The sequence below is a fragment of the Pongo pygmaeus genome, chromosome 22 (assembly GCF_028885625.2).
Source record: "Pongo pygmaeus isolate AG05252 chromosome 22, NHGRI_mPonPyg2-v2.0_pri, whole genome shotgun sequence".
Classification (NCBI taxonomy): Eukaryota; Metazoa; Chordata; class Mammalia; order Primates; family Hominidae; genus Pongo; species Pongo pygmaeus.
Window position 1 is genome coordinate 59394799 of NC_072395.2, and position 14537 is coordinate 59409335.

General features: G+C 50.4%; 1 protein-coding gene across 22 annotated transcripts in view; it reads left to right on the forward strand.

Moving 5' to 3' along the window:
- The window catches only part of PCNT (pericentrin), a 122092-nt gene extending 109848 nt beyond the window's left edge, over positions 1-12244 (forward strand). For 11 of the 22 annotated variants that reach the window (XM_063659856.1, XM_063659867.1, XM_063659858.1 and 8 more), the window contains 10 exons: positions 2463-2707; positions 2989-3111; positions 3523-3625; positions 4660-4833; positions 6572-6691; positions 7338-7567; positions 8968-9044; positions 10289-10427; positions 11171-11298; positions 11761-12244. In XM_063659856.1, the coding sequence (XP_063515926.1) occupies positions 2463-2707; positions 2989-3111; positions 3523-3625; positions 4660-4833; positions 6572-6691; positions 7338-7567; positions 8968-9044; positions 10289-10427; positions 11171-11298; positions 11761-11804 (1383 nt within the window). In that variant the 3' untranslated portion in view covers positions 11805-12244. Of the gene's footprint in view, positions 1-2462; positions 2708-2988; positions 3112-3522; positions 3626-4659; positions 4834-4987; positions 5080-5188; positions 6537-6571; positions 6692-7337; positions 7568-8967; positions 9045-10288; positions 10428-11170; positions 11299-11760 lie in introns of those variants that run through there. The other 11 variants (XM_063659861.1, XM_063659869.1, XM_063659871.1 and 8 more) reach the window with 5 other exon arrangements.
- The last annotated feature ends 2293 nt before the right edge of the window (positions 12245-14537 follow it).

Below are 14537 nucleotides of genomic sequence, written 5' to 3' on the forward strand. Positions count from 1 at the left end.
TAGTTTTTTTATCTCCAGAAGCCTTGGAGAGTGGAGAGGTGGTTTGGTGGTGCAGACAGTGTGGCGAAGCATGGCAGGGGCGTCTACACAGGACTCTAGCTGAGGGTGAGACGTGGTGTGTGTTTGCCTTTCTCCCGGGCAAGGGCTCTGCCTTTCATGGAATGCTCAAAGGAGTCTTTACTTTTTGAGAACTTCCTGAAACCACACCTGAAGTTACCAGCCAAAACCTTCAATTTTGATTGTTTATTAAAAAGAATAGTAATATGAGTGCTTAGAAAATATTTTCTAAGTTGCATTAGTAACTTGCTTCAGGATGCACCTTGACCTGTATTTTGAGTGAGGTGGCCCTTCCAGAGTGATTTTTTTTTTTTTTTTTTTGAGGCAGAGTCTCGCTCTGTCTTCCAGGCTGGAGTGCAGTGGCACGATCTTGGCTCACTGCAGCCTCTACCTCCCAGGTTCAAGTGATTCTCCTTCCTCAGCCTCCTGAGTAGCTGGGATTACAGGTGCATGTCACCACGCCCAGCCCAGCTAATTTTTGTATTTTTAGTAGAGACGGGGTTTCACCATGTTGGTCAGGCTGGTCTTGAACTCCTGACCTTGTGATCAGTCCGCTCACCTTGGCCTCCCAAAGTGCTGGCTTACAGGCATGAGCCACCGTGCCCGGCCTCCAGAGTGGTTGTTACTGAGGACAGTGAATTTGATCTGGATTGTAGAACCCTTCTCTAGCTGTAGCCGTGGAAGCCTCCCAAGATAGTGGCATGCTGGAGACAGTTCCATCTTTTCTAAATAATAGAATCTCATTAGTTCCTCTGTATCTTCCTTTCCTTACTCGAAAACAGAAAAGATACTCATTCCTGTTTAAGAGGCCCGAGCATTGAGTGAGGCGCTGTCAGGAGGGTGGAGTCTGAGCTGCACCCTGGTCACCGCAGCGGCAGGGGTGGTGGTGCCATGCAGTGCAGGCTCAGCTGTGGGTCCTCTGGGCTGGGGCGGCCTCAGCTCGGTGCTGGGGTTCCCTCCCTGACATGGCAAGCCGCCGTCTGTGTGTCTGCATCTTGGGCCTCTTCCCGCCGGATCTGTCTTTGTGTTGTCACAAGGAAGCCCCAGCGGCGCTGCTGGGAATCCGAGGCCCTTCAGAGGCTGCTTCGTCCTTCTTTGCCCCATCGTGCAATAGATCTTCTGTCCCCTGCCTGGCGGGAGTCGGGCCCTGGGCAGGGGCTCAGGCGCTTGCTGACACGCTTCTCCCAGGCACCGGACATGGCCTGTGCCCCCGTCCTGCAGAAGGAAAGGCTGCTGCTCCTTGAGGTCTGGCTTAGGAGCCCAGGCCCACGTGGCCACCCAGGCTCAGCCCCAGGGCTGCACTGAGGCTCATACGTGTGTGCACGTTCACATGCACAAATGTGCCAGTCCGTGTCTATGTTGGTATGAACGTCTGGGCATGTGCGTGTACATATGTGGATGAGTGGGACCAGGGCACAGGGACGCGTCATCCGGTCTGTTTCAGCTTCTCACGCTCCTCTCCTTTGGACCCCGCGTGCTTGCCCTGGGCCTAATGAAAGCCTGATAGTTTTAAAAACTACAATGGAAACGCTTTTACCACTGAATCATTCTGGGGCGTGATTCAGCTGCCTCCATGCTGGAGGGACACAGAGCAGCACAGTACGAGGGTGTGCAGTGCGTCAGCTGTAGGTCCCAGTGCAGGACCACAGAGGCCGCCTGCCCGAGAGCCTGTTTCTGGTCTTCGAGGGGCCTCCCCTGTAACGCGGCTGTGTGTTTTGGGCTTTTGCTTGGCAGTTTTTTTTTTTTTTTTTTTTGTAGATGGAGTCTCACTCTGTTGCCAGGCTGGAGTGCAGTGGCGCAATCTCAGCTCACTGTAACCTCTACCTTCTAGGTTCAAGCGATTCTCCTGCCTCAGCCTCCTGAGTAGCTGGGATTACAGGTGTGCGCCACCACGCCCAGCTAATTTTTATATTTTTGGTAGAGACGGGTTTCCTCATGTTGGCCAGACTGGTCTTGAACTCCTGACCTCAGGTGATCTGCTCGCTGCAGCCTCCCAAAGTGCTGGGATTACAGGCGTGAGCCATCACACCCTGCTGGCAGTTTTGTGTTTTGTTTTGTTTTTGAGATGGAGTCTCGCTCTGTTGCCCAGGCTGCAGTGCAGTGGTGCGGTCTTGGCTCACTGCAAGCTCCACCTCCCAGGTTCACGCCATTCTCCTGCCTCAGCCTCCCAAGTAGCTGGAACTACAGGCACCCGCCACCACGGCCGGCTAAGTTTTTGTATTTTTAGTAGAGACGGGATTTCACCGTGTTAGCCAGGATGGTCTCAATCTCCTGACCTCATGATCTGCCCGCCTCGGCCTCCCAAAGTGCTGAGATTACAGGCATGAGCCACCGCACCGGGCCAGCAGTTTTGTTTTTGGACACTGACGTGAACGTCTTCTCTGTCTTTTTTCTGTTAACAACAGCGAGAATTAGAACTGCAGCGTCAGCGTGACTTGCATAAGATCAAGCAGCTTCAGCAGACGGTTAGAGACCTGGAGTCGAAGGACGAGGTGCCTGGCAGCTGCCTCCACCTGGGTTCTGCCCGCAGGGCTGCCGGCTTGGATGCGGACCACCTCCGGGAACAGCAGCGAGAGCTGGAGGCGATGAGGCAGCGGCTGCTCTCTGCTGCCCGGCTTCTCACCAGCTTCGCTAGCCAGGCCGTGGACAGGTGTGCACCCACGCCACCTGGCGCTCGCTGGTCCCTTGCAGCCACCCCTCTGTCCCAGACCCGTCCTGAGGGCTTGGGCGTGTCTGGTGTGAGGCCCCTGCTCCTTTGCACTTAACGCTCTAGTCCTCTTCCTGGGACTTGCCTGAGGGATTCCGGATCGGCAGGATGGCATGTTCATATTCTAACGTCAGAGAAAAAAATCCTGTGATTCAAAATACACCTGACGTGGGGCTTCCATGTTCCTTTGAGGGTTGGCTTGATTATCTTTACATTCTGTGTAGTTGCTCACCACCCACAGGGTCGGGTTTGGAGCCTCCTGTGCCCCCCGGCTGGCGCTGCCCAGTGTCACTCAAGGCCACTCACACCCAGGATGACGATCGTGATATTTCATATGGGCAGAAAGGGTAATGCTAATGTTTGTCTTTTTCCCTATACACAGAAACTCAGCAAATACAGTTTTTCTTTCTATACTTGGACTTAATGTATAGAGCAGCATGATTTCTAAGCAAAGTTTCACTTAGGACAGCATTTTAAATCATTCATTCCAGAGGTGAGCCATAGGACCTGGCAGGCAGTGGCTTCCCGTGCTCAGTGGCGCGCCTCCTGGCTGGAGGTTTCTGAGCTCTGCAGAAGCGTCCAGCCACAGGCCTGTTGCCCCGTGGGCCTCTGGCTCTGCCTCACGGCTGGATGAAGTGATTCACACACAGGCTTCTCAGGAACCCGTCTTGTCTCTCTTGAGCTGCGAGCTCGTTTAGTTTTGGATAATGGTCACTTGGGGCGCGTATGCACCTTTAAGTGCCCATTTATTTTTACAGGACAGTTAATGATTGGACGTCATCCAGTGAGAAAGCAATGATGTCTTTACTGCACACGTTGGAGGAGCTGAAGTCTGACTTGAGCAGGCCCATCTCCTCCCAGGTAAGGGGTGAGCGCCCCCAGGTCCCTGCCCCAGCTCCTCCCCCAGAGGGGCCCTCTCGGCAGCTTTGTGGTTCTTTTTCATGCTGCCCAGTTGTTCTTCCTCCCTCGCTGCCTTCTCTGAATTCATGGTTGCTATCTGGGTGAGTGGGTGGGGTCGACCCTGTGGGCCGAGTGGGGACGGATGTCCTCCATGTCCTGGGGCACTTGTGTGGTCTCCGGGGGCTGAGCCCTGCTGCCACGGAATGCTGCGTGACTGTGTGGACCCCCTCACGTGCTGCTTGCTGTGCATGACCCGGACGCATCGCGGGCTGCTGGTCAGGAGGGGCTGTGGTTCTGCTCCGGTGCTGGCGGCCGATGTTCACCTCCACCTAGCCCAGCCTGCTGGCTTTGTATTTGTGTTGATGGCCTTTGCTAGAAACAAAAACCCAAGTCCTCCTTGGAAAGTCTGAGCTCACTGTAAGCTGCCTCTGAAGGAGGTGGGAATCTGGCTGCTGGTGTAAATTCTTGATGCGTGTTCTGTGGCATTTATGAAATCATGACTTTCATCGTGGAGCCCACGCATGTGAGGTGCAGGAGAGCTGCACCGCTTGCCCTCCGGCCCCGCCAGCTGAACGTCGTCGTGGGTGGGGTGCACCCTACGCCCTGTGTTGGGCCCTGGTGACCTTTCAGTGTGCCCACCCTCCGCAGGCTGAACGTCCTTTTGATGGTGGAAGTAATAAACCTGTTTTGAGGGGCTTCACATCTGCCACCTTGGGATGAACTAACAACGATCCAGCCACCTGTTAATTTCAGTGCTGTTAGAACAACCAAACTGGCTATGCTTTGTGACGGGCCTGCATTGTTCATACAAGCCAGTTTCGTGCAAAGTCTGTGATTCAATGACTTTTACAATTTTCTGCCAGCTCCACAAGCTTCCTATGGAACCCCAGACACATTAATTACAATCCCTAAAAATAACTGTTGACAAAAAAACACAAGTAACGTGCATGCCCTTTAACAACAAATTCTGACAAATTTATTTTCTTTTCTCCAAGAAAAAAATGGCAGCAGAGCTGCAATTCCAGTTTGTGGACGTCCTGCTGAAAGACAATGTTTCCCTCACAAAAGCCCTCAGCACGGTGACCCAGGAGAAGCTGGAGCTGAGCAGAGCCGTGTCTAAGCTTGAGAAGATGCTGAAGCACCATCTGCAGAAGGGCTGCAGCCCGAGCGTAGGTGTCTGTGCTTAACTCTCACCTGCCTCAGCCTAACCCGCCATGGTCCAGAGCAGCTCCACCCCACAAGAGGCGGGGCTCCCTTTACGGACCTGGGGATGTGGGCGTCAGCTTCTCCCTAACCGCCAGGCTCTGTTGCCTCTCTCTGAAGCCTTGCTAAATGTTGTGGGACGTTTGAACATCTCAGCCGACTTCCGGTTCCACCACAGACAGCGTCCTCACTAACCCTGACCACTACTTGAGGTTTGGTGCATGTTCATAAAAGGGTATTTTGACTAAGAATATTATAATCTGATCTAATTTAGAGTTTTATTTAAAGTGATTTATATTTTTTTTTGTTTTTTTGAGACAGAGTCTTGTTCTGTTGCCCAGGCTAGAGTGCAGTGGCGTGATCTCGGCTCACCGCAGCCTCCACCTCCCAGGTTCAAGCAGTTCTCCTGTGTCAGCCTCCCGAGTAGCTGAGATTACAAGTGCCCGCCACCACACATGGCTAATTTTTATATTTTTAGTAGAGACGGGGTTTTGCCATGTTGGCCAGGCTGGTCTTAAAATCCTGACGTGATTCCGCCTGCCTCGGCCTCCCAAAGTGCTGGGATTACAGACGTAAGCCACCATGCCCGGCCTAAAGTGACATAATTTTTGTAATGGTATAGTTGGATAGAGTTATCTTCTGGAATGTCTGATTTTTTTTTTTGTTTTGTATTTAGGCTATTTTGTTTGTGATTTGCTTTATTTTTTATAACTTTTTAAAAATTATTTTTAAATTTACATACAGTAAAATTTGCCCTTTCCTGGTGTAGTGTCATACAAGTTCACACACGCATACATCCCTGTAACCTTCATAAGTAACCACCATTCACAGAGTACACAGCGATGGCCCCCCCGAAAAGAACAGCAGGCACCCCCGCCTGCCGCAGGCCCTGGCACTTTCCCAGAAAGATGTGTCAGTGGAACCAGCCTGTCTGGAACCTCCTAAACTGGCTTCTTTCACTTTTTGGGTTTTTTTCTGAGACAGGGCCTTGCTCCGTCTCCCAGGCGGGAGTGCAGTGGAGCAGTCACAGCTCACTTCAGCCTTGACCTCCCAGGTTCAGGGATCCTCCTGCCTCAGCCTCCTGACCTGAAGTGGTGTTAGCAGCAACCTGTGCACGTCCTCCCGTACACTCTTAAGTCATCTTAAAGATCACTTGCAACACCTCATTCAGTGTAAATGCCATGTAAATAGTTGTTATCCTGTATTGTTTAGGGTGTAGGGGCAAGAAAAGAAGTATACATGTTTGGTACAGACACATCTTTTTTTCTGAATATTTTTCACCCACAGTTGGTTGAATCCATGGATGCAGAACCCACAGCTGTCGAGAGCTGACTGTGTTTGTAGTTACCAGTGGTTGGCATTTCTAGGACCAGAGAATATGAGAGTGTTTAAGGCTTAAAGCTTTGAATTTGGGGTGATTTTACAAAGAATTGGTTTTCTGTTTCTACTAAAATGTACCTTTTTTGCAATCATACTTCAGCAAGTGGCATGTCGTAATTACTCCATGTTAATTCTTTGGCTGATCACAGCACAGTGTAACCTAGGCCCTGCTGAGGGGGTGCTGAAGATGAGGGGCCAGATGTGGTGTGGTCAGCCTGGCCTCCCCGCACATGGCCTTCTCCCTCACCTGCCTCCGGCTGCTTCTCTAAGATGCTCTTGTTGACGAGCAGCTCTGTAGACAGCGCCGGCTGTGCTTGCTTACAGAGGTCGGAAAGATCTGCTTGGAAGCCAGACGAAACGGCTCCACAGAGTTCCCTGAGGCGCCCAGACCCCGGCCCGCTTCCACCAGCTGCCAGCGCGGAAGCGCACACCAGCAGCGTCAAGGTAGGAACGGTGCTACGAGGATAGAACTTTGGTGCTTTTTAAGTCTTGGGTTTGTAAAATTGCAGGCAAAGCATTTTTGTGACCACAGGATTCTCGTGTGCCGGGTGTAGCAGTCACATCACTAAAGGAAAGGACGTTCACAGAATAAACTTCGGCTTGAATTGTGGTTTGGTTGTGCACAAATACTGAGTTTCTTGTGAAGCGTGGAGCGCGGAAGGCTTTGACACAGTCAGCAAATGGCGGCCTCTGCAGCCTGAGGGAGGCCTGGCCCAGGGACTTGCCGGGATTCGGCCCAAGTTCCGCTGCCATCTCCTGATGGCACATGGCCCCCACACCGTGATGTCCGTCTCATGCCCAATTTGGGCCTTACCTACGGGGTTAAATTCAAGAAGCTTCATAGGGGCTCATTTGATGATGCCGTGGAGAGGAGCTTGTGGTCCTAGATCTTGTCTGACAAACACAAATTGATCTTCCAACAGCAAGGTTCTTTCTGGCCACAGATACTGTTGGAAGGCCAGTGGCCTCTGTGATGATTTGATGAGAAAAAACAATCTGGCTCTTTGGAAAGAACAATGGTGTAAATGTGCTTTTGTCAGCAAGACAGTCTGTTTCCTATGATAAAATTTTACTGCTTTTTTTCTTTTAGATGGAAAAATTGTACCTACGTTATTTGAGAGCAGAGAGCTTTAGAAAAGCTCTGATTTATCAAAAGAAGTATCTTTTGCTGTTGATTGGAGGATTCCAGGATTCTGAACAAGAAACACTCTCCATGATTGCCCATTTGGGGGTATTTCCTTCCAAAGCAGAACGGAAAATCACATCTCGTCCTTTCAGCAGGTTCCGCACGGCCGTCAGGGTGGTCATTGCAATATTGAGGTAAATGCCATGACAGTCAGTCAGCGCGTTCCGTGTCTGTCTCCGTGAGTGGGCAGCACACTGCATGGTTTTTTGGTGATTTTCATTCCTTGAAACTCCATAATATGTTCTCTTTTTAAAGATGAATGGCATTTGAGGCCTTAGAGAAAATACAGATGATGAACTTGTCTTCAAGAAGTCATGTGTATGAATCTGTCACCTTCTAAAACTAAAGATTTAAGGGCACCTTTGTATTACAGACGAACATCTTGACTTTTAATGGGTTTCGTGCCACAAAGAATGTGCTGAATTTCTAAAACTGTTTTTCCCCCTAAACATTGTGCGGCTGTGCCTGCTCCCTGATGCCACAGAGGTTTCCCAAGGCCATGCGCAGGCCTGTCTGGAGGAGCAGATGCAGCAGAGAGCAGCTAGGAGTCCCGCTCCTTTCAGAGACCAGGTGCCGAGCCAGTTCAGTCATCGCAGCTGCGGGCCGGGCCGAAGTGGGGTGCAGGCAAGGCCTCCTGGGGTGCTGTACTCTCAGCTTCTCTGGTCCTGGGGCACTTTGTCTCCTCGTCTCTGAGCTCCCCTGACCGTAGGCCTCCACCGTCCATCCTTCCACCCACCCATCTGTCCATCCTGTGTTCATGGGGAGAACACCCTGCATGAGTAAGCATTTTAGGCACTAGATAGGGGAGGTAAGCAGACCCAGATCCTACCTCCTGTCGAGGAGGGGACATCTTTTGAAGGCAGTGGTGTCCCAGAAAGGAGCAGCCTCTGTGTCCCTGTGAGGGCACTGCCTAGGGTAGCTGCCACCAAGGGGCCTTGACAGGTCTCATGGAGGAATCGGCAGTGTCTGCTGTGCCTCAAAGGAGGGAATCTGTAGGCATGATGCTTGTCCCGAAGGCTGTCCTAGCAGGGCGTCGGGGGCCCTGCACGCTGACCTGCATGCCCTCGTCACCTGCACCATCTGACGGACTCCTGTGAGGGCTGGAGTCTCCGTGTTCTGTGCCTGTCCAGTGGCATCTGTGACAGGATGAAGATGGGAGGGTCCTGCACACCAGGCGGGAGCGGCGTGTGTTTCCTAGTCACTGGTGTGGCCAGCTGACTGAACTGGAGTCGTCCTGAGCTGGGCCGTGGCGGGTGTCTAGGGGCCAGATGGTCCACGGCGGGGCCGCAGTGAGGCTTTGTCAGGTGGTTGGACATGGGAAGGTCACCGCCGCTGGCAGCCCTGCGAGCACTTTGGACGTGTGCACCCGGTGTGCCAGGCCCGAGTCAACAGACCGGCCGACCTCGGCGTCCTGGTCCCCATGGACAGCGAGGCCCCCGTTCTGCTTGTTTGGTCACAGTGGGGTTTTCATTGCTCTTTCCTTTCCTGTCTTGCCGTACTTTTAAGTGTGTCTTTTCTCTTTTTTTTTTTGTAGATTACGTTTTTTGGTTAAGAAATGGCAAGAAGTAGATCGGAAAGGAGCTCTGGCACAAGGCAAAGCCGCTCGCCCAGGTGGGACTCCAGCTGCCGTTGACCGCTGGACTCACAAACTTTTCTTCTACTCTTTGTTTTTCATTCACTTTGGGTTATTTTTCAGTGTTGATGGGGATGTAATAAAGCACAGTAAGAAAATCCATGAATTCCGTCGGGGCAGTCGTCCAGAGGGAAGGCGCGCCCGGCGCAGGGAGGTCAGAGCTCACGTTAGCTATGAACACAGGTCACAGGGGCGTATGGCGATGGGAAACACTGAGATGCTCAATATATTGATTCTTTAATAGTGTTTAGCAAAGTGGTCTTTTTTTATTTCTTAAATCAACTGAAACTCACTTCACATCTCTTTCCTTGTAGAGCATCATGCTTATTTCTGGCTTGCTCACATCTTTGTCTCAGGAGTTCTCTGCCGTGCCATTGCCTCCTACAGCAGAGAGCACAGCTGGCTGCACCAGTGCTGAAGGAGCTGACCCCAAAGCAGGGCATTTCCAGGGGCTCTTGTCCCAGAGTGGCAGGCCTTGTGTGCAGAGAACACCCTTCCCACTCAGCACAGAGAACGCGGGGTGGGCGTGCGGCTCCGGGCCTGTGGGGCTTCGGCTGCCTGAGCCACTGCCGACCGGCACCATGACTCGCCATTCCTGGAAGTGCCTTATCAAGTTGTTGTTGTTTTGTTTTTGTTTTTGTTTTTGAAGAGACAGGGGCTTGCTCTATCATCCAGGCTCGAGTGCAATGGCACAGTCACAGCTTACTGCAGCCTTGAACTCGTGGGCTCAAGCCATCCTCCTGTGTCAGCCTCCCCAGTACCTGGGACTATGGGCGTGAGCACTGCGCCTGGCAGCTCTATCAGTGTCGACTCCACATTTTAATAGTTGCTTCTTGAAATTAAAATGCTTTGATTCAGCCTTCAAGCCATCAGGAAAGTTTGCCCCTCTGAGTCACACCTGGTGGTCTCCAGGGTTCCTGCCCCTCCCTCCTGAGCCAGCTCCTCAGAGCTGATAGAGGCAGGACCCCTACCCAGGTCTTGAGACCCTCCCTGCCCCGCACTCCCCCGGAGACGGGCTGCCCTGCAGGTGCAGATAGTCAAAGCTCAGGTTTCTTCCAAAGCTTTTAAAAAGATATTGTACCTTGAGCACTTTAAAAATGTCTTAAAGTTGCCATACAGACTCTTAAAAGCTTATACATTTAAACTTTTGATAGATGGGCCTTTACTAAAATGCATTCATTTCTTTTCCTAATCCCTTTGTTGTTAAATAATTCTGGGGAAGGGCCCCGAGCACGACGGCCGCAGTCTCCACCCAGAACCAGAGAGTCCCCCCCAACCCGGGATGTACCCTCTGGCCACACCAGGGACCCCGCCAGAGGCCACAGACTGGCAGCAGCAGCCTCCCCACACAGTGGGGGAAGGTCAGTGTGACGCCTTCAGGCCCTGTCTCCTGCCAGGGCTATTCCTCCAGCCTACATAGGGCCTCAGAGAAATGCATTTTTAGTTCTGGCTTTGGTCTAGCCCAGGGCAAGGCAGGAAACTCTCCAGCGTGAATCCATGAGGGCCTAGAAGTCCCGCCCTGTTTTGGGGGAGGACCTGGCTTCTCTGGTGGCTCTGGTGCCCCAGAGCCTGGTGCTGCGATCTTTAGTGAAAGAGTAAATGGTGGCCGAGGGCCCCTTTAGTGAGGGATGTGCCTAGGTGAAGAAGGCATGTTCCCTGCCCTGAAGATACTTGGAAGCTCTGGGTGGAGAGGGAAGAGGGATACCCCTGGTGCTCCCTGGGCCTGGCGGAAGGCTAGGAGGAAGGACAGCTGAGATGAGGACTGAGCGGGGCAGGTATCACCCTGACAAAGAAACAGTTTGGGAAGATCAGGAAAGGCAGATGAGACCTGGTGCAGAATCCAGGTTGGGTAATAGATACATCATCGAAGATTTAGCAAACAAAGTAATATACTCAACTCTGGAACATTGCACAGAAGCTTTTAAAGCACTCTGTGACACTTTTTATAAGGAAGGATCTGAAGGAAACGGCCCCGGAGTCACCCATCCCCACGGGTCTGGTTGGCGGGGCTGGCGCCTTTCTTCTGCATTCAGTCACCATGGCACCGTCTGTCAAACTCAACTCTTTTTTTTTTTCTTCTCTTGGTGTGGTAATTTGTTTGAAGAGCCACTCCATCCCCAAATTCAAGATTAGAAAGATCCCTGACTGCTTCTCAAGATCCAGAACATTCCTTGACAGAGTATATTCACCATTTAGAAGTGATCCAGCAAAGATTGGGAGGGGTACTACCAGGTAATGCAAGTCCTCACCAAGTATTTATTAAGCTGATTATCACTGTACCCTGGAAATGCAGGGTCCGTTGAAAGATGGCTGGTATTCAGCTTAGTAACCAAAGTTTCAGTCTGAACAATCAGTGTCACTAATAGTATTAGAATAGAGGTTATAAGTGAAGAATCTCACAGAAGTCTAAGCCAATATACTCAGTGATACGTGCTGGGGTCAGTTTGACTTAATCACCGTCTGGACTTTTTTGTCCTTTCTCTTACATTGATAGCGAACATAAAGATTATATTTCGACCAGGATATAATTTGTTCAGTGTTTCTTAAATATCATAATTTAAATCACTGTATAATTCATATTTTTACCAAAATTTACATGAATTCAGTGACAGTGTTTCAAAATTGTGGAATTCTTTTCAAAAAATCTGTGAAGCCTTGTAACCAATTTGCTGCCTCATTTTTATGTATATGCAGATTCTACTTCAAAGAAATCCTGCCACCAGATGATTAAACAGTGAATAAAATGTCATGGCTCTTACCTGCGACAATTCTATTTGAGGAAAAGATTTGTTTTTCCCTTTTCCCAAGGAAGCTCGTGGGACAGCATGGGCACTACTCTTCACATGCGGTGACACCAGCCCCCAGATGCCTTGAATTAAGTGTCCTCACCTTTATGCATGACTGCAAAGCCAGATGGAGCATTTTCTATGGAGCCTCCATATGTTTTAGGACCGTGATCTTCGTGAGGTGACAGGCACTTACTCCCATGAGCCCTGGCTGTGTGCTGTTGTGTGCCTATCGGCAGATCCATCCTTCCTGCCTGCAAGAAGGATACACAGAGAATAGCTTCCTGTTGTTTTGTTTATTTGCTTAATGTGTACAGATGGAAGCTTCATTTAAAAATAAAAACAAAACAACTCAAAAAGGAATAAAATTTAATCACTGTTTTGTTTGTGAATAGTCCTTGTGTTGTTTTTTCCATTTTATCCATTTTATCAGTTTGCCTTTCTCACTGACTAAAAAATTGAGCAGAGAGTTTATGTTAAACTCATAAGTCAGAAATTTTCAGTGGAACTTGGAGCATTCTTGAATGGAACTCAGAGCCACTTGACTGTTGTTTACTCTTACTTGGTTTCTTATTTTTTTAAAGATGCTGCCACTATGTATCTACCTCTCATGGCCATGCTTTTTGTTTTTGAGATGGGAGTCTCCCTCTGTTACCCAGGCTGGAGTGCAATGGTGCAATCTTGGCGCACTGCAACCTCTGCCTCCTGGGCTCAAGCAACTCTCCTGCCTCAGTCTCCTGAGTAGCTGGGATTACAGGCGCCCACCACCACGCCCAGCTAATTTTTGTATTTTTAGTAGAGACACAGTTTCACCATGTTGGCCAGGCTGGTTTGAATTCCTGACCTCAAATGATCCATCCTCCTCGGCCTCCCAAAGTGTTGGGATTACAGGTGTGAGCCACCACGCCCGGCTGGCTGTGCTTTTTTATGCTTCACTCATACTCGCTTAGACTAGACAATAATACCTAGCCAAGGACCCTTTACCCAAAAATGTACTAGATGGGTATAATTTTTTTATTTTTAGAGACAAGGTCTCACTCTGTCACCCAGGCTGGAGTGCAGTAGCACAATCACAACTCACTGCAGCCTTGACCTACCAAGCCCAAATGATCCTCCTGCTTAGCCTCCCGAGTAGTTGGGACTACAGGTGCACACCACCACGCCTGGCACTAATTTTTGTATTTCTTTTAGAGACAAGGTTTCACTTTGTTTCCCGGCCTGGTTTCAAGCTCCTGGCTCAAGCAGTCCTACCGTCTCTGCCTCCCGAGTAGCTGGGAGTACAGGCACGCGCTGCCACATTCAGCTAGTTTTTTTTTTTGTTTTTTTAGTAGAGACGGAGTCTCACTCTGTTGCCCACACTGGTCTTGAACCCCTAGCTTCAAGTGATCCTCCTGCCTTGGCCTCCCAAATTGCTGGGAATACAGGCTCAAGACACTGCATCCAGCCCTAACTTCTAGTTTATTGAAGGAGAAATAAATTAAACCATGAGGAAAAAGACGAACATGGGCTGTTCTACAGTTAACTGCCCTCGTTTCATCAAAGAGACAATGGGACATGAATGTGGGGAGCCTGTTCTAGCTTAAAGAAGCCAAGAAGCTGTCAGGCGGGCGCAGTGGTTCACACCTGTAATCCCAGCACTTTGGGAGGTCGAGGTGGCCAGACACAAGGTCAGGAGTTTGAGACCAGCCTAACCAACATGGCAAAACGTGGTCTCTACTAAAAATACAAAAATTAGCTGGGCGTGGTGGCAGGCTCCTGTAATCCCAGCTACTCGGGAGGCTGAGGCAGGAGAATCACTTGAACCCAGGAGGCAGAGGTTGCACTGAGCCGGAAGTCCTCAGTACCAAAAGGTGCCAGTGAAGACACTAGATTGCAGATAAAGATGTTCCTGTTTTCACTGTGTATGAGCCACCCAGTTTCCCTCAAAAATTGGGATCAATAGCACCAGTTAGTGCAGTAACCCCATCCCTGGGTGTTGGCTCAGGCAGCAGTCTCAACTGCTAGTTCAAAGTTCAAAATACCACCATTGTCGTATCTGGTAGAAGCAGTCCTCTCTTGGGACAGTGGAGTTCAGAGTTACAAGATGAGAAGCAAAAATTCCTTCTGGGGTTACTTGGTGTAACAGTAAGAGGGGCCATTCCTATCTGCAGCCCTTAGGTTTCCAAGCCAGCATATGCTGGCTGTGGGAGAAGTAGCACTAGGTATTGTTCAGTTAAAGCCTACACCACATCCTGTATTATAGCACTCCATATTGACAGGGCATTGTCTCCAATCTGGCATCATCATTGAGCCTTCAGGAGGCCTTTCCACCATCCACTACGCAAGCTACTTCTGACTGATAGGACTTCGGGGTAAGATGAGGGCATCGTACAACCACATGCTTAGAGCCACACTTGCTGTCAGAAGAGTTTTCTGGTTAGAAGCGATGATGAATTAGGAATTTGGGAAGTCTGCAAATGAGTGTTGGGCACGAAAAGCAAATTCATATGCAGAATAGGAATGGACAGATGCAGGGGGACAGCAGAGCTGGAGAACTGCATGGGAGCCTGAGCTACCTGTTCATGCTGCCTGCTGCCGCCTCCCTGACCTGCTGGAGGCTTGTCTCCTTTTCCGACACCATTCTCTAGCGCCAGCTGCCTGTCCTGCAGTTCCATTCTGACACTACCTAGAGTCAGAGGTGGACAC